Below are 21,833 nucleotides of genomic sequence, written 5' to 3'. Positions count from 1 at the left end.
TTTTATAATTACAAACAAAAATATAAAAACAAAAAATAGAAATAGAAAACAAATCAAACATTCACTTACCGATATTTCGGTGGCTCTTTTAATTTCTCCTTTTATTTCAAATTTATTAGGAGTGTTTGTGATTTAATTTGAGTCAGTTTCAAAAGAAAAATCACATAAACCAAAGCAGGGAATTGATGTGTTTGCTTCTATTTGGAGAACCAAACTAAACTAAATTATCTTCATCCATTTGATTCGATTTGGTCTAATTGATTATTCTATCTAGTAGTTTTTCTTAAATAAACTCAAACTTCATTTCATTTCTTTCTTTCCATGACTCAGTTAACAGTAAATTAAATTTGTGTAAAAGTCTTAAAGAAATCACCATCAATAGATGTAAACAACAAATTAACCTTAAAAGTTTTATAACAATAACAGTAAGCTATAAGATAATTATACATAAGTAATTAAACTAATACAACATACAACGTTTTGGTTTGATTTGATTTTATGAATGAAGTTCAAACAAAACCAAACTTATTCACTTTTAGTATTTCAATTCGATTTTTTCAGTATAAATAAGGGTTCTATTTTTCTCATATATGAGAGAATTATTTATAGCAAAAAAAAAAACTTGTAAACTACGGATAATACATAGTTATAATAGTAAAATTGTTTTTTCTTTCTCTGTCACGTCAGCTGACAATATCTAAGGAGAAAAAAAAAAATTTAATACTATAATTCTGTATTATCCGTAGTATATAGTTATTTTTTTAGAAGAATGATTACCCTATAAATAATACTAATAAGCAACTATCTCATCCAAAAGTTTAGATGAGACAAAATTATTAATTTTATATTTCTCTAATAAATATCAATAAAGTTTTCTAAGGTAATTCATTTATCAATTATTCTCTTATATATAATTATTATCATAAAGCATCTCATATCTTTTGGAATAAAGAGAGAGAAAAATCAACAATATTGGCGAGTATTGTTTTTTTTGTCTACTCCATCACATTTTGTTAATAGAAATAAATTCCTTATGACTCAAACTTTAGGTATAAATAGTATTTCATTAGTACAATATGGACTAATAGTTCAGGAAGAGAAATGGGAGCTTCACCTTCAACACCGTCGTCGTCACCGCCGCCGCCGCCTCTGTCTCTGCCGTCGCCCCAGCCACAATCACAGCCGCTGCCACAGTCACAACCCAAGCCACAGTCACCGCAGTTACGGCCACAAACAGGGTCACAACCCCAGCCACAGTCGCAACCGAAGTTGCAGCCACAGCCAGGGTCACAACCCCAGCCACAATCACATGAACCAATCAGTAGGGAAACATGGTTGCTGCCTTTTCTAGGTGAGGCAAAATCCTCCACTAATAGCACAAAGGCAGTAGAAAATATTGCCACAGTTGTAAAACGCAATGAGACTCAATCCATGACGTCCCCATTGAAACCTTTAAAAGAACTAAATTTCCCACACAACTATGAACACATATTGAAGGATGCAGACTCACCAGTTGATAAATCTTCCAGGGAAAAGCTCTGTGATCAACTATATGCTGGGGTGTTCTTAGACAATAAAACCAAGGCAAGTTCATTATATCATTCAGTTTCAATTTTCTGAAATCCTTTTTTATTAATAAGGGAACTGAAAGCTATACATTAAGATGTTATTGTACAATTGGATTCACTGTAATGCATAGATAGCAATGTGGTAGTGCATATGGAAGAATATCTCGGGTTTGGTTTTGATCACAAGCTCGGTTAGAAACTTTTATCTATATTTGTAGTATATATTTTTACATTTAAGAGTTTATTGATTGAACAATTTTTAATGATTATCGTTGGGTGCAGAAATATTGGCTAGAAAAGAAGTCAAACAGCAACTGTTTCATGCTGTATGCAAGAGCACTCTCAATCACCTGGGCAGAAGATCAAAATTATTGGAAATGGGTACTGCAGAAAGAATCAAGGTATCACGAACGTTAAAAGTTTTTTTGTTAACTTAATCTAAATTAAACTTTGATGAATATTGTTCACCGGGTTAGATCTATGAAAGCCCACGTTATGTTTGATTTATATATATTGTAACTTAATTTTGATGAATATTGATCTTTTTTGTAACTTAATCTAAATTAATCTAATAAAGATAAAAAAAGATCAATGGTATCACATGCTTACAAATCAGAGTTGTTGATCTTTTTTGATCTAACGGATATCAGATAAGGTGTCAAAGGATTCTACCGCTATATGTATATATATACCAACCCTCGGTACCTTTTTGAGATGAGTAGGCTCCGGGTATTCTCATAAGTTTCAACTCTTTGAGTCAGTTATAAGACTAATTCATAGTTAAGGTTTAATCATAGTTAAAGCTCTTCGTCCCTCTCCAAATATATATTTGATGAGAATTGAATAAAGGTTCTCTCCACACTTATTCAGCACGTATTGCTAATTGAGTTACAGCCATTGGGTGGTTATGTTTGATTTTGCCTTTTCAACAACATACTATGTCTAGTTAAACTGAATCTTAATTATAATTTAAGGACATTGATCTTACACATAGTTCTAGTCCTAATTAGAGCAAGGTATATATGATGTTGCAGTGGCACAATGGCAGAGGTGGCTGAACTGAAAAGAGTATGTTGGCTAGAAGTGCATGGAAAATTTGACACTAGAAAGCTTTCACCAGGAATTCTATATGAAGTCTCATTTATTGTAATGTTGAAAGATGCAGCTCAAGGGTGGGAACTTCCAGTTAATGTTAGACTTTCCCTTCCTGGAGGAAAGAAACAGCAACACAAGGAAGCTTTAATTGACAAGTTAAGGATGCGTTGGATAGAGGTTCCTGTTGGTGAGTTTGTGGCATCTGAAAAAGATGTTGGTGAGATGGAGATCTCTATGTATGAATATGAAGGTGGTATGTGGAAGCAGGGGCTTGTCATCAAAGGGGTTGCCATCAAACCAAAAAACTAGGAAATAGATAACTACAAAGTATAAACTCTATCTATGATGTGTAGAGGAATCATATTCCCATGCATGGAGTAAAAAGCAAATTGCAATATTCATGTCAAAAGACGTATCAAAATGGAGAATTATAGTTTAGTATATGATCTAAAATTATAGAAGGCGATGCTGCAAATGTTATAATAATTATTACTTAAAGGTAATGTTAGTGTTACAATTCAAATATGGAATCATGACTATCTAATGTACTCATTAAATATTCTGTCAAGCTTGCTAACGCAACAATATATTTAACAATTATAACTTAAATTACAATGTATGTATAAAATATATCCAAGTTCATATTAACAACTTATTATTTAAACTTTTACCCACACAAACTAAGTGTCAAACTCATCTATAAATACTTTTTAATGCATATGGTTATTGAATAAAGGTGGCAAAGCGAATTTGACTCGTCAAATCAACCCATCTAATTTGGCCGATTAGATTATATTCTCTAATCCATCAACCCACACTGCTTAAGTGTAAGTTAAAATGAGTTGAATATGAATCGAGACGAGCTGACCCAACGGATTGTTTTTATATATATATATATATATATATAGATATATATATATATATATAAAAGGTTGACAGGCTAGTTTAGATAAAACATCTATTTATTTTTTTTCTAAAACATTTCATTCAATCTCCTTTTTTTGGCTATTTTTCTTAATTTTTCATTTTACGGGCTTGAACCGCTAATGGAGTGAATTGAAATTTTCACTCGCAAAACACAACGGCGTTAGAGGCAGAGCGAGTCAAATCGCCCCTATTGCCACCCAAACCGATTGCTATTAGTATTTCTAAGAATATTGTTTCTTTTATTATGAATTTGGTCCAATCTCAAATGTAAAACAAAAACATACAATAGTATAGGTCCAAATCCAATAGTACTTGGAACAAAAAAAGAAAAATGCACAGAAGAGAAACATACAAGGCATTACCAGTACAAGTATAGGCTAATAAATAGTAACTTTTTATATGTACTTTAGACAGCACGTCACTCTTTACAGAGATAAGAATGTCCGAAAGATGGTCATATCATACATAAAACGTGGAGGAATATGTCAGCATCGACATACGAATATCCTTATATACAAGAGATGCCAACCACAGTCAACAATATAGACAGTATTCCCTGCACTCAGACTTCCAACAGAAAATAATTCATGAGGCATCAACTGAAACAGCCAAGGCATTCAGTTGAACACGCTGTTTACCCTCGTTACCAGGGTGAACACTGATGGTAGCATAAGCCTCAGAGTAAGATTGATTGGCTCCTTCATTCGAAACTGATATGGAGCTCAAGGACATTTTATCAGCAGTATTGCTTTGGTCATCTTGGTCTCTGGAAATAATCTCCCATTCCTCTTTAAGGGATGCTACTTCTAGACCCTTCTCTTTATGCCTCTCCATTTCAAAAGCAGTAGGTAGAATCACATAATCATTCAGGGGATTGTAAAAGGGATCTGGATCTCCAGCCTTCAGCCAGTGCTTAACAAGCCGGAATACATGAGCCTCACGAAGGATACCTCGGTGTTCACCTGGGACTCCAACCCTTGCCTCTGCATTGAGTCCATCAGCCTGCATTTGGTATATAAAGATAAAAAAGCTTAAACACAAGGCAGTATTATATGATGATTATGGATTCAATCGAGGTCAGAGAGAAAAAATTGCTGGCGGAAAATGATGCGGGAGAGGAATCATTTAGGATTCGGATCCTCCTCTCTTTTTTGCATTTCTTTCCTTCACAAATTTGTAAGAAGTTGCCGTGAACTTCCCTTGGCTAAGCTTCAAAGCATATGGTCAATTTCAAACCTTCTACAATTGCTGTGAACCCCCCTTGGCCAAGATTTTCAAAGCAATAGGTCAATTTCAAGTCCGTTCCATTATAACTTGGTTACTTTATAGTAAACTAAGTCTAAAATAGTTTGAATGTAACCATACCATCATTTTTTATAGTAACATATAGTTTAGTTTAGTTCAAACGTGACCATATAGTTGTATTCCAACAATGGATATCTTAATAAATATCCAGGACCTAACTAAGCAATTAATAAAATTTTCAGGGACCTAAACAGAAATTTTGCACTTGTCTGAGGACTTGTAATTTAAGTCAATTAGTGCTTTCCCACCAAGTTGGTCACTTGTATCCCCTATGGCATGATTCTAATCTGTTTTATCTAGAAACACCACATTAATATAGTGAGAAATGAGAATATAATTCCCAGTGACAACAACACAATTTCAAAATCACATGGTGAATCTAGCTGTACTAAGCTACAGAAAAATATCTCTATCACATCATGAGCACTTGCAGCAAATATAGTTACAAGATAACTAAGCATCAGTAAGCAAACATCAGCAATAAAAGTTACTGCCTTTACTTTTATTTCTCTTATCCTCTTTTAGCATCTTAGCTAAAAGCAGTAAGGTAAAATCAGCAATAAAGAATTGCTTCCTTTACTGCTTATTCTTTCTCATCTTCTTAAACTTTATAACTACGAAGAGTAAGCTTAAGCAAATAAGTAGCAGTGGAAGTATGGCCCAGTGGTGGCAGTGGCAGTCTTGTAATGGCTAGTAATGTACTGATAATAATCACAAGGGTTTATAGTAATCATAACAAAGGAACTTGGGGCAGTGGTAATATCATATGACTGTGTTCTTAACCTCCCATATGGATATCAGATATTCAACTTTGAGGTACTTTCCACCACATCAGTATATCCTAGTTTACAAAGTTGTGCCGGAGATAAGTAGGGAAAATTTCATAAAACACCTTTCAACTTTTCTAAACGTCCATGTTCTGAAAACTAAACCAAACCGTCCAATTGAACCAGTTAGACCATAAAACAGCTATGTCTCTGGTTCAAACATTATGCATTTCCCACAAAATTTAACTAATGAACCAATGGAACCATGACCAAGAGGTCTTGCTGATTCAATATCATGTTCGATTTTTAAAACATTGATCCACGAGCAATTTAACCTGAAAGGATTAGTGCAATTTACCCCATAATCTAATTGAATGTATAATTTATGGGGATAAAATGCCCCAATAAAATTTTTATGGTGGTAAATTACTAAATTTGTGGGAGAGGGTTATTGAACATCGCTTGAGGAGAGATACCAAGGTTTCTGTAAATCAATTTGGATTTATGCCAGGAAGATGTACCATGGAAGCCATTTTCTTGATGCGACAACTAATGGAAAGATACCGAGAAAAGAAAAAGGACTTGCATATGGTGTTCATAGACCTTGAGAAAGCATACGATAGGGTTCCAAGGAAAGTTTTATGGTGGGTTCTGGAGAAGAAAAAGGTTCCATTAAAGTATGTAAAGGCAATCAAGGATATGTATGATGGGGCTACTACATGTGTAAAAGCTTGTAACGGATCATCAAGTTATTTTCCTATCACGGTAGGTGTACACCAAGGGTCGGCTCTAAGTCCTTACCTCTTTGCCTTAGTTATGGATGAACTAACAAAAGATATTCAAGAGGAAGTGCCATGGTGTATGCTTTTTGCAGACGATATTGTGCTTATTGATGAGAGCAAGGAGGGTGTTAATAGAAAACTTGAATTGTGGAGAAGCACATTGGAATCCAAAGGATTCACATTAAGTCGAAGCAAGACTGAGTATCTGAAGTGTGAGTTTTCTCTGGTACGAGATGGGGACCAAGAGCCCGTGCATCTAAATGGTCAAGAGGTACCCAAAAAAGATGCTTTTAAATACTTGGGCTCCATTTTACAAAAAGGTGGAGAGATTGATGAGGATGTAAATCACAGAATCAGAGCAGGGTGGATGAAATGGCGCAGTGCATCTGCATTTTTGTGTGACCGCAAAATCCCCCTGAAGTTAAAAGGAAAATTCTATAAAACGGCAGTAAGACCGGCAATGCTATATGGAGCGGAATGCTGGCCAGCACATAGGCAACATGAGCATAAGATGGGAGTAGCAGATATGAGGATGTTAAGGTGGATGTGTGGTTACACAAGGATGGATAAGATAAGAAATGAAGATATTCGACGAAAGGTCGGAGTAGTACCGGTAGCCGAGAAGATGAGAGAACATAAATTGAGGTGGTTTGGGCACGTGATGAGAAGACCCATGGATGCTCCTGTAAGAACAGAAGTTTGTTACCAAGAGCTAAACACAAAAAGAGGCAGAGGTAGGCCGAAGCTTACTTGGGGGAAGGTGGTAAAACAAGATTTAATGGAGTGGGATATAGATTGGCGGACAGTATGTCTTAGAACAGAATGGAGAAAAGCTATAAGTATGGTGGAGGGTTAGACCCGTTGTTATTCTTATGTTCCAGATGGTCCCTTTTTAGTCCTTTTCCCCTTCATTTCCCCCCCCCCCCCCCTTCTTCTTGTCCCTTTCTTTTTTACTTTTATTTATTTATATATACATATATTTTTATTTTATTTTATTTTATTTTATTTTATTTTATCTTATTTTATTTTATTTTTTTTATTTTATTTTATTTGTTTATTTTTATTTATTTATTTATTTTTTGCTTTTTTTACTTTTTTTTCAACCGTTTTGTATTTTTCATGTGGGTTCATCTACCACCGACCCCAATTAATTTGGGATAAAGGTGATGTTGATGTTGGTAAATTACTAAATTGTGTTAATTGAAACTCGAGGTAAATTACATAGAGTAAATTGAATAAGGTTTTTTGAAATTTAACCAATAAGTAATAACAGGTTTAATCAAACTATATTTTGGAACTTTCTCCAAGTTAAAGCTAGCTAGTAATCAAAACATACTTGACTGGTACAATACCAAGAAAAAATTTATACATAAGAGATATGAAAAGGCCTTTAATGGCATATTTAGATTCAACAAATCAGCAATTGCAAAAAGATTATGCACAGGAAAGTTAGCAAACCTTAGCTGACTGCATTGTGTAAATTGAACAAGGATTTCTGAAATTTTCCCAATAAGCAATAACAGATATAATCAAACTATACTTTGGAACTTTCTCCCATTAACTACTAGCTAGTAATCAAAACATACTTAATTGGTACCATACCAAGTAAAATTGTACATAAGAGATGTGAAAAGGCCTTTCCTGGCATATTTAGATTCAACAAATCAGCAATTGCAAAAAAGATTATGCATAGGAAAGTTAGCAAACCTTAGCTGACTCCATTGGAACTGTTCCATCACCATCAACACATATGCATTTGGGCTGAATATTTAAAATAAAAAAAAAGTTAGCCTTGGCAACCAAATGTAAAAACAATGACTTGAGGGGGGGAAATGTTTGCACAGTTTTAACATGATGTACATTCAAATAAAATCTGTACTTCAATTAGATCATACCAGAGAGAAGACACAAAGTGTGTGACAATAAAAGAATTAAATGTTTTGAAATAATTATATGAAGTGGAAGAAGAAAAATGGAAAGGAAAGAGAAAATGGAATGCACATAACTAAAAGAAATGTTTTTTTAGTGATATAAAGTTTAGGCAGAGGATAGGTTGCGACATTCCAGTCAGGACATGCCACAGGTCTTGAGGGCCTAAAAAGAATTATTTAAATTTATTAATTACATTAATAAACACAAAGCTTTTTTAACTAATTCAACAAATACTAAAATAAATAAGGGAAAGCAGAAAACGCAGATGAAAAACTGCACAGATTTCTCTTAATTGTATTGCAAATAGGGGGATCAATATTGCATGCACCAAAGCATATAGCCTTTGCTACCCTTTGATATGTATCGCGTCTCAAGAAACATATATATTTGGCACAATTACAAATGTAATGACCTGGAAATGACGTAACTGTTGCAGATCTGAGACAGGCTTGTTCTCACTTCCATAGCTGCAGAATTATAGTTATGTAAAGTGAAGGTCACATATTTTCAAAAGAATTATATATACCTACATGCACGCACTGGACCATTCTTAATACAATTTATAAATTCCTTTTTTGGGGTAACTATGGTATCATCCAAATAAATGATAGAGGCATTACCAAACACTATGAGCTGTCTCAAGATTGGTCCCATAAATATTGTAAAATTTGACATTCGAGGGAAGTTTGGCAGAAGACAGAATCTCCCATGTTTTATTTGCCCATTTTAAGATCTCCAAGTTGAAGGGCAGGGGAATGTTCTCACCATCATAATTAACCTGGATCACAGATAAATATCACCAATCTAATTAAGCCAAGCACCAGTAAACATCCTAGATGACTAGATGTTGAACTGCAACATGTGTACTTCTCCAATGTATTAATGTATTCTAAAGTATATGAAAGTAAGAACTCATCAACTCCCCCCTCCCCCCAAAAAAAACGAAAAGAAAAAAAAAGATTTGCTTAAACATGAGAGATCCAATTGACAAGTTCAACTCTAGACATGGAAAAGCCAAAGATCCCTCCTATTATGATTGCTTATTTTCCAAATTATTCATTATTTATTTAATTTAATTGTCAAAAGCGAAGATTGTAAAATGCTCCGGAAACCAAATTTTAAACTATGATGCACCCAATTTCATGGAAATGTTGGTGACACTTAAATTTAACTAAGTTCAACTAATCTGCATGCCGAGCAAGATGGAGCTGGTAACTCACTGTGTTATTTACAAGAGCTTGCTTCAAAACATCAATGCTATCACATGGCGGATATGACTCCAGAATAATATGAGATTTCCCATCAGGATCTTGCTTATCACGCCATAATTCCAGACAAGGAATGTGTTGCCAATGAAAATTAGGACAACCCATCAGTTCGTAGATTGACGGACATTCAATTAGCTGTGACATTGGAACAAGCTTCAATAAATAACTACTCTACAATATCAAAATGAAAATAAAAAACAAAATGAATCATAACAAGATGCATGTATACAAAGCAATCCACATGCAAGATTATGATTAAATACTCTTGTGCACAGGGAAGCAGCACAAACAATAGAAATAGAGAACACAGCATCCCACAATAAATACCCTATAAAACACAAATCACGTAGTCAATATCAAGCGATCATGCATTAAAGTGCAATCCAATTATCAAATAACTTGCACAAAGTTATGAATAATAACAACCAAAACTATTTTTCGTGTCTTTTTCATTTGTATTGTGTCACTGCATACTTACTTTCTTTTGATATAGACTTAGATCTCAAAAGCATGATTGTGAATTGTGATGATGATTAAGCATTTTAGCTTTTTTTCTTCATACGGCTTAATAAACACTATTTCACAGGTACTGTCAGTTGCAAGCACAGAAATGTAAATATAAATTGCTGAGACAGTCACAAAATAAACTTAACATTGTTAAAATGCATACAAGTAAATTACTCAGCTCCCTCAAATTTCTGTATCCAACAGACAAAACGTCATAAATAATAATGATATACCAAATGGAATTAGGCAGAGTGAATCTCAGAAGTCTCCAAAGTAGGGGTTGTTTGCACTAATAAATGAACTCAAACACAAATTCAGAAAACAAAAATAACTGATCTGTACCAACTGGTGCATGCTCCATTTGGAAATATAAAGATTTTGCTCCCATCCCTCCACAAATGACATTCCATTTAAAAAGGTAGAATTGATACATCCAGGTGCACCTGCAGAACAATGTATAGCTAAACTATGATGCACTTCCAATGGCAAAAGAGATTTAAGAAACCTCTAACTAGCTGGAACAATATAGATGATATACAAACCAATACATAAAGACAACGAAAGGAATCTATCAAATTATATATTGTTTAAAGTTCAAGTAAAATTTAGCCCAACATCAAGTGACATGACAGTAGGACCATAGATCCAATAACTTTCAGCATTGTTTTTTGCTTAATCTGTTTCACCAAGACATGCACCAAACTATACATGCCAACATCTCTTTTTCTTTCTTATTTTTCCTTGATAATAAAAAATTATCCTTTCATGCACACTGTTTGTGCGTCAACTATTTTAGCCTATAAATAAAACAAGATATTGCCTTCTTCAAATAGATTAATTAAGGAAAATAAATTACAGCCCCAGCTTGAAAAATTGTATTGAAATGCTAGAAGAATGCTATGACCCATAAATGATATTAGGGGCTCAACAGAAAGTCTTCCATAGGCAACGATGCAGAGAATAATATTCCTTTATGCTGACTCATCATGGAGGGAAAGTTTGTTAGGGAACTCAGTTAAATAGGGAGCAGCATGGAAGGAGTGGGGGATCTTTTGGGCATTTGGGACTTGGGAACCTTTCGGTGAAATTGGGAGAGATCAGGGGCTCTCGAACTCCTCTGAACCTATCTTTACTTTCTTACTTTGTAATCTTTACTTTCTCTGTTTTGTAATATGTTCTGAGATCTGTAATTAGGAAGAGTCATATTGTTTGGTGTTTACTTGTAATTGATAACTGTTGAATTGGAGAATTATATACAAATTGTCTCTGTCTTTGGGTTTACTCTTGAAATTGCAGGTTCTGATCGTTACAATTGGTATCAGAGCACTTTTTCCCTGGGAGTGTTGAATGGTTTTGACCAAAACTATGGATCATCGAATGGAAGCAATTGAGGCAAGGATGGGTCACGAAAGTCAGATCTATGCTTTGGGTCATATTTCTATCTTCAAGTACAGGGTGGGAGCAAAGCCTTATGGCAAAAATCCATCAACTTAATGGCGAACAAATCCATCAACTTAATGGCGAACTGCATGATCGTGATGAGGACAAAAAGAGCATTGGTCATGAAAATTCTGGTGATGATAACAAAGTGGTTTATGTTCCAGTACTGCAAGTTATTATTCAAACACATCCCTGCTTCATGATTTCTGCAAGGGTTGTTTGTATTCTGGTTTATTTGTATAATTGTATTCTGGTTTCAACCATGAGAGATCAATGCGTTGAATATTCTTCAAGGGTGGGAAAGCAAAGATGTCATTAGCACAGAGGGACAATGGGATCCAGGGGGAGTTTATATTTCTGCAAGCATATGTTGGCCTTTACAGTTCACACAGTGGGATCCCGATGGCGGTTATGCTGCTTCATGCATCAATTGGCCCTTATATTTCAAACAGTGGGATCCTGGGGGGAGGACACTAGTTTACTGACCATCACCTTGAGGACAAGGTGAATCTTTTGGAGGGGAGTATTGTTACGACCCATAACTGATATTAGGGGCTCAACAGTAAGTCTTCCATAGGCAGCGATGCAGAGAATAATATTCCTTTATGCTGACTCATCATGGAGGGAAAGTTTGTTCGGGAATTCAGTTAAATAGGGAGCAACGTGGAAGGAGTGGGGGATCTTTTGGGCATTTGGGACTTGGGCACCTTTGGGTGAAATTGGGAAAAATCAAGGACTCTCCAACTCCTCTGAACCTATCTTTACTTTCTTATTTCTTAATCTTTACTTTCTCTGTTTTGTAATCTGTTCTGAGATCTGTAATTAGGAAGAGTCATATTGTTTGGTGTTTACTTGTAATTGATAACTGTTGAATTGAAGAATTATATACAAATTGTCTCTGTCTTTGGGTTTATTCTTGAACTTGCTGGTTCAGATCATTACAAAGAATGTCCAATATCCATAATTTATACTTCTGAGAAATATAGAATAGAATTACTTACCCTGGAACGGCGCAGCAATCGCAATCCAATTCTTAACATATTTCTCAAAAACCTGAAAATGACAAGAACAACATTGTAGACTTCTCATTTCAACAATAAATAAATAAATTCCAAGATTTAAGTGTATAAACCATAAATTAACAGATATAAATGATCAGGTTATAAGAAACCATGAAATAAATTTAAAGCTTAATGGGTGTTTTACATCGCTTTGCAGGCTCATGAAACATTTCACCAAAAGACCGCCCATAGAATGACTTATGATGTTTATCTTTTTCCCTCCTGCAGCATTATACACTGATTCTAATTTTGCAGCCAACTGATCCAATATTTCCTGCAACCTAAATGAAAATAAATAGAATTGTTAAGAGAAAATGCTTTCATTTGTTAAAAGAGAAAATACTTGTTAGAGACATTATCCTAAGGACTGTGGGAAATCATAACCACGGGGAAACCAACACCCAAAAGATACAATTCACATTAAATTCATATGCAAAATTACAGTCTACTTCAGGCTATGCTTGTTTGTCGGATAATAGCTTCCTAAGAAAACTGCTACTTTTGTAAAGATTCACAAATATTAAAAATACTAAGTAAAAATACAACGAAGTACCAATTCTATTATAAAAATGAGACAATCAATTTTTTCATGCAGAAACATTAAATATAATATAAAGAACCAATTCAACCCAAAAGCTTAAGCTAAAAGGTGAAGGCACATTAATGGTCTTATATTTTATATCATATTTCTCTAACACGCCCCTTCACACAAGAGCTCATTGGACTTGAAATGGTACAATGCATAAGGCTCATACCTGTGTTAAGAAACTCCACAATATTAAATTATTATTTTTAATAGAATGAAAGATTAAGCTATTAAGTGAACTTTTATATCTCTCTAACATATAATAATCTCATAACATGTACAGATTTGTAGAGCGGAGTATTAGAGATTTTTTAATTTCATTATTTTGGATTAGTGATGAGAAGAGAATTGACTCCTTTCTCATTTCTCAAGTTTAATCGAATCACTATCACTAAACTGCTTCCAGTTTCAAATCAACTAGTTACCTGTTGCTTTGGCGAAAATCATATCCAAAGCCAAAAAGTGTTTTTCCCTCTTCAAACCCCCATTTACGCATTTCAATGATCATGTCATGGAAATAATACACAGAATCACATCCAATTACCTGCATCACAAGATTTATATAGGATTCAAGAATCAATTGTGTATCCATCTACATTACAGTTAACACAACTCAGTTTAAGATAGGCATACCATGTCAGGGTCCAAATTATCAATTGCATAGAGTCCATGCCTATCGTCGGGGACCATAATTCTGGTATTTTCATCCATGGATACGGTTTTCCCTGATTTAAAAAAATATTATTAGAGATGTTAAGCTTACCAAAATCAAAGTTTCTTGCCGCACAGTCTTCAGCTTAAAACAACTCAAAATGATTACAGTAAGGAAAGAAATAAACTGAGCAGGTATGAAATCTGAAGTACAGCATTCAATCACAAGGCTACTTCATTGTCTCACTGCAATCATTTGCAAATATCAAAGTAAAGGGAGAATCATTTGCAAATATCAAAGTAAAGGGAGAAAAAAATAAATTTATCTAAAAATTTCTATTATATATATATATATATATATATATATATATATATATATATATGAATTTGACGATTATAATTAATTAAAAATTAGTAATTAATTAATAAGAGTGACCCAATAAAACAATAGATTCATGAAAATCAACAGTTAAAATATTACATGAGACTGATATTTTTATACCGGTTTAAGTTCATCCTACCCAATATATATATATATATATATTAATCAAGTTTCCTTTTCTTTAATCCGAAAATAACTTCAGAACATTGATAGTATCAACGAAAAAACTGTTACATTAGCAACTTGTATAACGAAATAGCATCAGTTTAACGTTTTTATTTTTTATTTTACTTTTCTAACAAAAATTAGTTTTACCAGTAGAAGGATCGTAACGTGACCAAAGCTTGGTCTTCAACTTGTACTCGGCGGAAAGGAAGCGAACCCAAACCCGTTCCTGGCTACCGTCGCTATCGTTTACGGCGTTCAACATGGAGCCACCGATACCAGGCACCAATAAGACAGGGTCGAGATTAGGGTTCAGGTAGGGCTGGGCCTGGGGCTTCTTCATCAGATTCAACCATAGCTTGATCGTCATGGCGAGATGAAAACCCTAACCACAATCAATTGGTCAGCTCCGGAGTTTCCAGAATGGATGATTAACTGGAAACCCAAATTGGGAATTAGGGTTTTCGATTTGGGGAATGCGCTGTTCCGTACGGAGGTGAAAGAAGTCCCGTTGAGTGTGCCAGCACTGCTTTCTTTACACGGAAGATTGGAAGAAAATAGAGGATAGCGTAGAATGAAATAGCTTATACAATTGACAGTTGTTAGGTAGAGACTTTTATAGCATTATCAATATAGCTCCTCTGAATAATTATTATATGTTCACTTTCTCTATTTTACGTTTTCTATTTTTAATACGTATGTGTACTGTGAATTTGTGATAAAGCAAATAGTTATTAGAAGTCCAGTCAATTAAATGTTTAGTTTAATTTAAAATTAGTAATTTAACTCTTTAATGCGCATTGATTCCTTAATTTTGTACATATACGAGATAAAGTTTTGGTTAGCTTAGACAATTAAATATGTCTGGACAAAGAGCAGGATTATATGGATAAATTTTTTTTTAATAAATTTATAAATTATATTATATCTGACCGATAATACTCTACTCAAAAATATTTTACAGATCAAACATAATGTAATTTATAAAAATTTATAAAAAAAATTGTAAATATAAACTTCTTCAAATAAATATATGACAAATATACGTTATTTTATTACCTTGGATTCATTCGTAATTGGATCTCTCTGACCGTTGACTTATCACATCAAAGAAATAGTAAGAATATGGTTAAAATGAAGAAAACATGGCTGTCAATTCGTTTCTCATTCTGGGCTGTGCATATTCTGAAGGCCTGCTTATCAAATGTACAACTCATGAACCTATCAATCTATCATTATAAGCTTGACTTAATTACGTTTGTGGTTCCTCTATTAGTGTATTGGTTTTCGTTTCTCAATGATTTTAAACAATAGTTAAAGGGTTATATTAGATAAACAATTTTTTTACACATACAAACTGAAGTTGAGTCTCACATTTATTTATTTTCTCTTCTCTTACGTAATATAAGATAAATATAACTCATAATTAAAACTTTAAATTTTGTGTAATTGAAAAAAATAAGTGTCTTCGTCACCCTGTCATTCAATTACTAATAAAACTTAGTCACATAATCAACTACATACATAATATGACATTTTACAAGTCCATATTTTAATGAATCAATCGGTGATTTTAATCTATTTAAATTTTTTAGTACAAATAGATTAATAGAAAATGATATAATTAAATATTAAAGTCACCAACCGATCTGTTAAGAAGTTTTATTTAATAAAATAATATATTTGAACAGAAATGATATATTCATAAACTTTTTTTTCAAATTCTTATAAATTATACTATGTATTAGAGGTAGTATATTGTGTGCTAAATGTACTACCCCTAATACATAGCATAATTTGTAAATAAAAAATTTGTAAATATAATTTTCTCTATTTGGATACTTCATTAATTCTGCTAGTTATCACTAATGGAGGGACCTAGTTTTTAAAATTAGAAAAATTGAGAGATTTGACCATTGCTGTTATTGGTAGGTGTGTCAATGGGTCGGGTTCGGGCTGGACTTTGGTCTTGAAAGGTTAAGTTTACTTGTTATGAATATAATTATCAACATGTGATTTAACTTGTTTACAAAAAAATAAAAGTGTGGCTTAACCTGTTAAAAAAAATAAGACAACAAAAATTTATTCAAACATAATATACGATCAAAAGCACTAATAATTTCATAAAGATTCATAAATTCAATGTACATCCAAATAGCATAATATAAAATAAAATTATTCAAAAAGTATACTTAACCAATAAACTAAAGTAGTACAAAGTTATTTACCAAAAAAAAAAAAAGTAGTACAAAGTTATGCATATCCAAAAGAACAAAAGACTACAAAATCTATATAGACAATTTAATATACTCATATCAACAATTTTAATATATTGGGTTGTTGCCTCCTCCTACATAAAACAAAAAAAAAGTCAAATTATTTTTTACATTCAATTATAATATCATAAGATATAAATAAGTAATCTAAAAAATAAAGACTTAATGCAATAAAGACTACAACAGATATCCCTGTCTGTTGAAAGCCTCCTAATGAGAGTTGGATTAAATTGAATACTGATGGTGCTTGTAGAAGTTCCTCTGGTTTGGCTGCTTGGGGTGGTATTGCTAGAAATCATATGGGACATTGGCTAAAAGGGTTCTCTTACAGAGTAGGAGTTTGTAATTCTCTTAATACTGAACTCTGGGGTATTCTCAAAGGGTTAGAGATGCTTGGGAGGAAGGCTGGAAAAATCTTATTGTTGAATCTGATTCAACATCTGCAATCACCATTTTGTTTACTTAGTCCACACATACAGAGAAGGCAACTGCTGTGTTGACTGGCGGGCAAATTATGCTCTGGATAATCCTAGTGCTGCAGATATGTCTATTTTTTGTTATCCTCATGCTCAGATTCATTCTGTTTTTATTGCTGATTTAGCTTCTGCTTGTAGGGTCCGTACAATGACTATTGTGTAGTCTCTTGCTGGTTATTTGATTCCAGCTTACAAAAAAAAAAAGTAATCTAAAAAATATAAAATAAAAATAAAGATTAGTATGCTCCAAGGCCAAGTTTTTGATTTGGAACGTATGACCTTCTTATTAAATGAGTTTTTACACAAGCTCAAATTCATATCTAACAATCAAAATAGACACGTTAAGTCAGGATAGGCCAAAACACGCCCTTTTAACACCCCTAGTTATTGTGGAATAAATCTTTGGTACTACTGTTGTACCAAAGATTCAGTGCATCCCACCAATGAAAATATTACATGTCAGCTAAAATACTTTTTTTCTGTCAAATTTTTTCTCTCTCATCTAATGTGTAAGGCTCTCATTTATGAAATGCACTGAATTTAAGTACAGCAGTAATACCAAAGATTTATTCGTGAACCTTAATCGCACATCAACCAAAATAAAAGGACCACATGCACTTAATCCCAGAAGATTGAATTCATCGGAGTTTTACAAGCCTACTTTATTTATTTGCACTTGAATAATTACAAATTTATTTTTGTCATGAATAATTTTCAAAGGGTGGATGTCCAAGACTCATGGTAATTACACAATTGCAAGAATCTTATAAAAGATTCGCTATTGTGAATGTTACACACACAATTCTTCTTTAAATCCCATAGTGGTGGTCTTAGTTTGATATAGTTTTGGCCTTATAAATATAAAGTATAAGACACTTGAAGATGATACACAAGAACAACGAAACCATTCTTTGCTCCCTATTTTTTTCTCTCTCTATCTCATGAATTGATTATGCTTATTTACAACACATTATAAGCACAAGCGAAGGCTTAATCAACTTGAAGATTATACTAAAAGAGTGATATCTTCTATTATCATTTTTTTATGTTAATTTAACTCATGTCTCATCTTTTTTTTCTTACGACTTCTTTCATATTGTTTTCATTTTTTATGTTTCTTCCTTGAAGATATTAGCGTCAAATATTATTGAAGAAATTATTTTGTAGATATGAAAACATCCATGTAAGATTGCATAAAATTAATGCTTTTCCTTAATTATTATTTATATGAATAATTGTTACATAATTCCTAAAGAAATATACATTTAGATCATAAATATATAAAAAAAATACCATCGAGACTTTTTTTTTTTTTAAAAAAAAAAGACATAGAAAGACAAGACAATTATGTGTGCGTTTGGGGTTAGATATATCCAGTTTCAGACTCTGAGTTGCGCCTAAAGCCTTATTATATACGGAAGAAACAAAATGAAGCTTGCTTCCCTGATTTCTGGTTGCAGTGATAACACACGTCTTCTCTCTATTAAGGTACAAACAATTCTTGTCTCTCTCTCGCTTTTCCTTTGTAATTATGAATTATGATGCTACCTCAGTCTCAAAACAATAATTAGTTTGAACACACAAAAAAAAAACAAAAACAAATGAGAGTGACAAGGAGAAGGGTTTGTTATTTGATTAAAGGATACTGTGAAAAGGGAAGATAAGCTCCTCATTCCTAGAAATTCAAAAGAAGTGAAGTTTTTCAAGAGCTTGGCTCCTCCTCTTGTGACTGCGTTTCTGGTCTTATCTCCATTTTCCACCACTCCAGGTGAGGTGACCATCAATCACATTATCTCTCTCTCTCTCTCTTTCTTTGTAAAATACTAAAATATCCCTGCTTTTGATTCAAACTGCATTACTGCCCTCACGTCACTGACACTTGCTACAACAGTAACACCACTAATATCAAAGAGATTTATTTTTTTGGATTAAATCTTTGATATTACTGTTGTAACTAGATTCAGTACATCTCATCAATGATAGCATTACACATCAAAGGAGAGAGAAAAAATTTGACAGAAAAAAAAGAATTTTAGCTGACATGTAATATTTTCATTGGTGAGATACACTGAATCTTTGATATAGGACGAAAGATTTATTCCTTCTTCTGTAATGTTAGTGAAAACTGAAAATTGAAAACTATTTTCGTAGAGAATATTTTCAATTGTAAACCATATATTCTCAATATTTGATTGTACCAAAAATAATTTAAATTTTCATAAAATTTGAGCAAATTAATATAATCATATGAGAGACTTTGGTACATTATATTAGAAAATCCCAGTTGAAGAGGAGAAATGCATGGGTGATAAATGGTTAATGAACAGGTACTCAAGGGTTTAATAATAGATGAGATCTCTATATGCAGGAATCAGATTAATTGTTTTTCTTGTTAGTGATAACACGTGTGGCGTAGAGCCATAGACTGAAAATTTATGGTGTCTAAGGCTTGCTGAAGTCATTATTTTATTTGTGTAGACCAATTGGGTAAAAGCTGTTTTTAATGTCATTGGAGCAACTTTGTTGTTTCCTCTGCTTTATCTTGTTTCACTTATCTCAAATGTAAAGAGGAAGAAAGTTTGCTACAAAAGAACTAGCACTTCTGGACTTGTCAGCTACTCTAAACTTTGGGAGAGGATCCGTTTACAAATTTTTTTTTGCAATTACACTAATATAGGACCGGTCGTATACTGTGTGATTAATGTAGGACCGGTCCTACATAGTGTAGTTTGTAAGAGTTTGTAAACAAAAAAGTTTGTAAATATAACCTGCACTTCTAAACTCAACCTTTATAAAGAAATATGTAGTTCATTTTTCTTAGCTTCTTCTGTTCTACAGCTTCAATTGGCCAAACCATAGATATTCACAGAGGAGCCTCATTGTTTAGTCAAACTTGTATTGGATGTCACGATGCAGGTGGAAACATAATACAACCAGTAAGCATCCCCCTTAGGAATAATGACATTTTTTAACGTCATTGCAAACCCAAATTAATTTCTTCTTTGTTCCTTAATCTTTTCCATTTCTTTTTTCCCTTTCAGGGGTCAACACTATATACAAAGGATTTACAGAGGTAACTGACGAAAACCTGAGGACCCTCATGATGTGAATTAAAATATGTTGGAGATAGAAAGCACTGAGATTTTTAGAGGACACACTTCAAATTGAAGTTGAAACTTCAGGGCTTGTTTTCTTTCGGTTATGAAAATAATATGTCAGCTATAGGGAAGGTTATATTTGTAAACTTTTTGTTTACAAACTCTTATAAACTACACTATGTCTGACCGGTAATACACTCTTGAGTAGAGTATTACTGGTTAGGCATAGTGTAGTTTGTAAGTTTGTAAAAAAAAAAATCGTAAACGGATCCTTCCCCGTGAGCTATTTCATAAGCAAATTGCTATGGACTAAATTGATGGCATCAAAAAATATTTCTTCCTTGTAAATTGCTTGCTTAGCAGGTTTTTAGGAATATAACAGATGTGAATTTAAAATTCAAAATTCGTTGGCCTCTTGCAAAAGTTGTAGAAAACTTCTGAGTCTGTTTTTTTGTTAAATATCTTGAAATAATCCAAATGTTGCTCTACAGAAATGGAGTTGATACAGAAGAAGAAATCTACCGTGTCACATACTATGGCAAAGGAAGAATGCCAGTAAGTTATCTTGTGCAGATTTAAGGATGACCTCTTTATATATTTAAATGGATACGTAGGAAGAGGGAAATAGGAAAACCCATCAGAACATTATATATATTGTGCTAATTTGCTCGACCTGATGCCTTAATGTTTTGTTCTTCATCATTCATAGTTTATGTTTGCTGGTTTAAATTTTCAAGAGATTCTACTTGGTCGAAGAATGTCTTATAGTTCCATGCAGGGCTTTGGTAAAGAGTGCATGCCACGGGGTCAATGCACATTTGGAGCTCGTTTGGAAGATGAAGAGATCAAGATATTGGCCGAGTTTGTCAAGTTACAGGCTGATCAAGGGTGGCCAAGCATAGAAACTGGAGAAAAATGATTTAGCTATTAGCTTTTATTCCATCTTTTCATAATAAATAGGTATGCAACGATTGGTTTACAGTTATTTTGAGCTTATGCAGTTATTTTGTACCCAGACATGATATATGGTTGAAATTTTGACTTTATTTATATAGATTTAGGTAGGTTTTGGGTTTGGATTCTTCTAAAATTACCAAAAATTGATGCTAAAGCCGTACCTACAATGAGGTATACTTCTACGGGTACTTTGTAAATCTTTATGGAACAGATCGAGTTATTCTTTTGCATACTATGTTAATATTAAATGGATCAGAATTTGCCCCATGCTCAAGCCATTAAGTGAAGAATTAGTAAGAGTGCAAACCTATGTAGATTTCGACAAATCATTAAAGCATTAATTCAATGCTCGGGCGGTGAATAGATTTGAAAAATTTAGAGCTAGAATACAGTCAGTATATTGCACCAAGGTCGAATAATTTACTAGGTTCTCAAATACTTGTTGTTCTGATTTCTGAAGTCTAGATATTTGGAATTGAAAAATGGTAACTGTTGGAGTAACATTTTCTATGTCAGCAGGATTTTGTTTTAACCAATTTCCAGAATTTTCTGTGGGAACAGATCAACAAAATTAGACAGATAAATAGGCC

The 21,833-nt window shown here is 33.3% G+C and overlaps 3 protein-coding genes across 3 annotated transcripts; 2 read left to right on the top strand and 1 right to left on the bottom strand.

Moving 5' to 3' along the window:
* The first annotated feature begins 1,064 nt into the window (after nt 1-1,064).
* LOC133299302 (protein PHLOEM PROTEIN 2-LIKE A1-like) lies at nt 1,065-3,211 on the top strand. The gene is made up of 3 exons (XM_061498748.1): nt 1,065-1,584; nt 1,851-1,969; nt 2,603-3,211. The coding sequence occupies exons 1-3, from the start codon at nt 1,102-1,104 to the stop codon at nt 2,970-2,972; spliced, it is 972 nt and encodes a 323-aa protein (XP_061354732.1). The 5' UTR covers nt 1,065-1,101; the 3' UTR covers nt 2,973-3,211.
* Nucleotides 3,212-3,902: 691 nt separating this feature from the next.
* LOC133299297 (lecithin-cholesterol acyltransferase-like 4) lies at nt 3,903-14,994 on the bottom strand. The gene is made up of 11 exons (XM_061498745.1): nt 14,587-14,994; nt 13,872-13,963; nt 13,664-13,782; nt 12,798-12,933; nt 12,593-12,644; nt 10,494-10,594; nt 9,597-9,779; nt 8,997-9,154; nt 8,789-8,843; nt 8,152-8,205; nt 3,903-4,592 (listed from the first exon to the last, which is right to left on the bottom strand). Exons 1-11 carry the CDS (start codon nt 14,804-14,806, stop codon nt 4,176-4,178), a joined length of 1,587 nt encoding a protein of 528 aa, XP_061354729.1. The 5' UTR covers nt 14,807-14,994; the 3' UTR covers nt 3,903-4,175.
* Nucleotides 14,995-18,528: 3,534 nt separating this feature from the next.
* Nucleotides 18,529-21,501, top strand: LOC133299312 (cytochrome c6, chloroplastic). The gene is made up of 6 exons (XM_061498767.1): nt 18,529-18,676; nt 18,830-18,956; nt 20,027-20,124; nt 20,230-20,261; nt 20,778-20,841; nt 21,065-21,501. The coding sequence occupies exons 1-6, from the start codon at nt 18,617-18,619 to the stop codon at nt 21,203-21,205; spliced, it is 522 nt and encodes a 173-aa protein (XP_061354751.1). The 5' UTR covers nt 18,529-18,616; the 3' UTR covers nt 21,206-21,501.
* The last annotated feature ends 332 nt before the right edge of the window (nt 21,502-21,833 follow it).

Source organism: Gastrolobium bilobum, unplaced genomic scaffold (genome assembly GCF_033153095.1).
Source record: "Gastrolobium bilobum isolate Gb01-03AN ecotype WA unplaced genomic scaffold, APGP_CSIRO_Gbil_v1 utg61611, whole genome shotgun sequence".
In the NCBI taxonomy this organism is placed as follows: Eukaryota; Viridiplantae; Streptophyta; class Magnoliopsida; order Fabales; family Fabaceae; genus Gastrolobium; species Gastrolobium bilobum.
This window is presented reverse-complemented; position numbering and strand designations above follow the sequence as displayed.

What these genes read in the sequence shown, in the direction of transcription:
- LOC133299297 (XM_061498745.1), bottom strand. Translation starts at nt 14,806, where the DNA reads ATGACGATCAAGCTATGGTTGAATCTGATGAAGAAGCCCCAGGCCCAG. An exon ending in ACGTTACGATCCTTCTACTG is followed by an intron (nt 13,964 to 14,586) that starts GTAAAACTAATT and finishes TTTTTAAATCAG; the next exon opens with GGAAAACCGTATCCATGGAT. An exon ending in GAGACAGCTCATAGTGTTTG is followed by an intron (nt 8,844 to 8,996) that starts GTAATGCCTCTA and finishes ATAATTCTGCAG; the next exon opens with CTATGGAAGTGAGAACAAGC.
- LOC133299312 (XM_061498767.1), top strand. Translation starts at nt 18,617, where the DNA reads ATGAAGCTTGCTTCCCTGATTTCTGGTTGCAGTGATAACACACGTCTT. An exon ending in GTGGAAACATAATACAACCA is followed by an intron (nt 20,125 to 20,229) that starts GTAAGCATCCCC and finishes TTTCCCTTTCAG; the next exon opens with GGGTCAACACTATATACAAA. An exon ending in TATACAAAGGATTTACAGAG is followed by an intron (nt 20,262 to 20,777) that starts GTAACTGACGAA and finishes GTTGCTCTACAG; the next exon opens with AAATGGAGTTGATACAGAAG.
- LOC133299302 (XM_061498748.1), top strand. Translation starts at nt 1,102, where the DNA reads ATGGGAGCTTCACCTTCAACACCGTCGTCGTCACCGCCGCCGCCGCCT. An exon ending in TCTTAGACAATAAAACCAAG is followed by an intron (nt 1,585 to 1,850) that starts GCAAGTTCATTA and finishes CGTTGGGTGCAG; the next exon opens with AAATATTGGCTAGAAAAGAA. An exon ending in GTACTGCAGAAAGAATCAAG is followed by an intron (nt 1,970 to 2,602) that starts GTATCACGAACG and finishes ATGATGTTGCAG; the next exon opens with TGGCACAATGGCAGAGGTGG.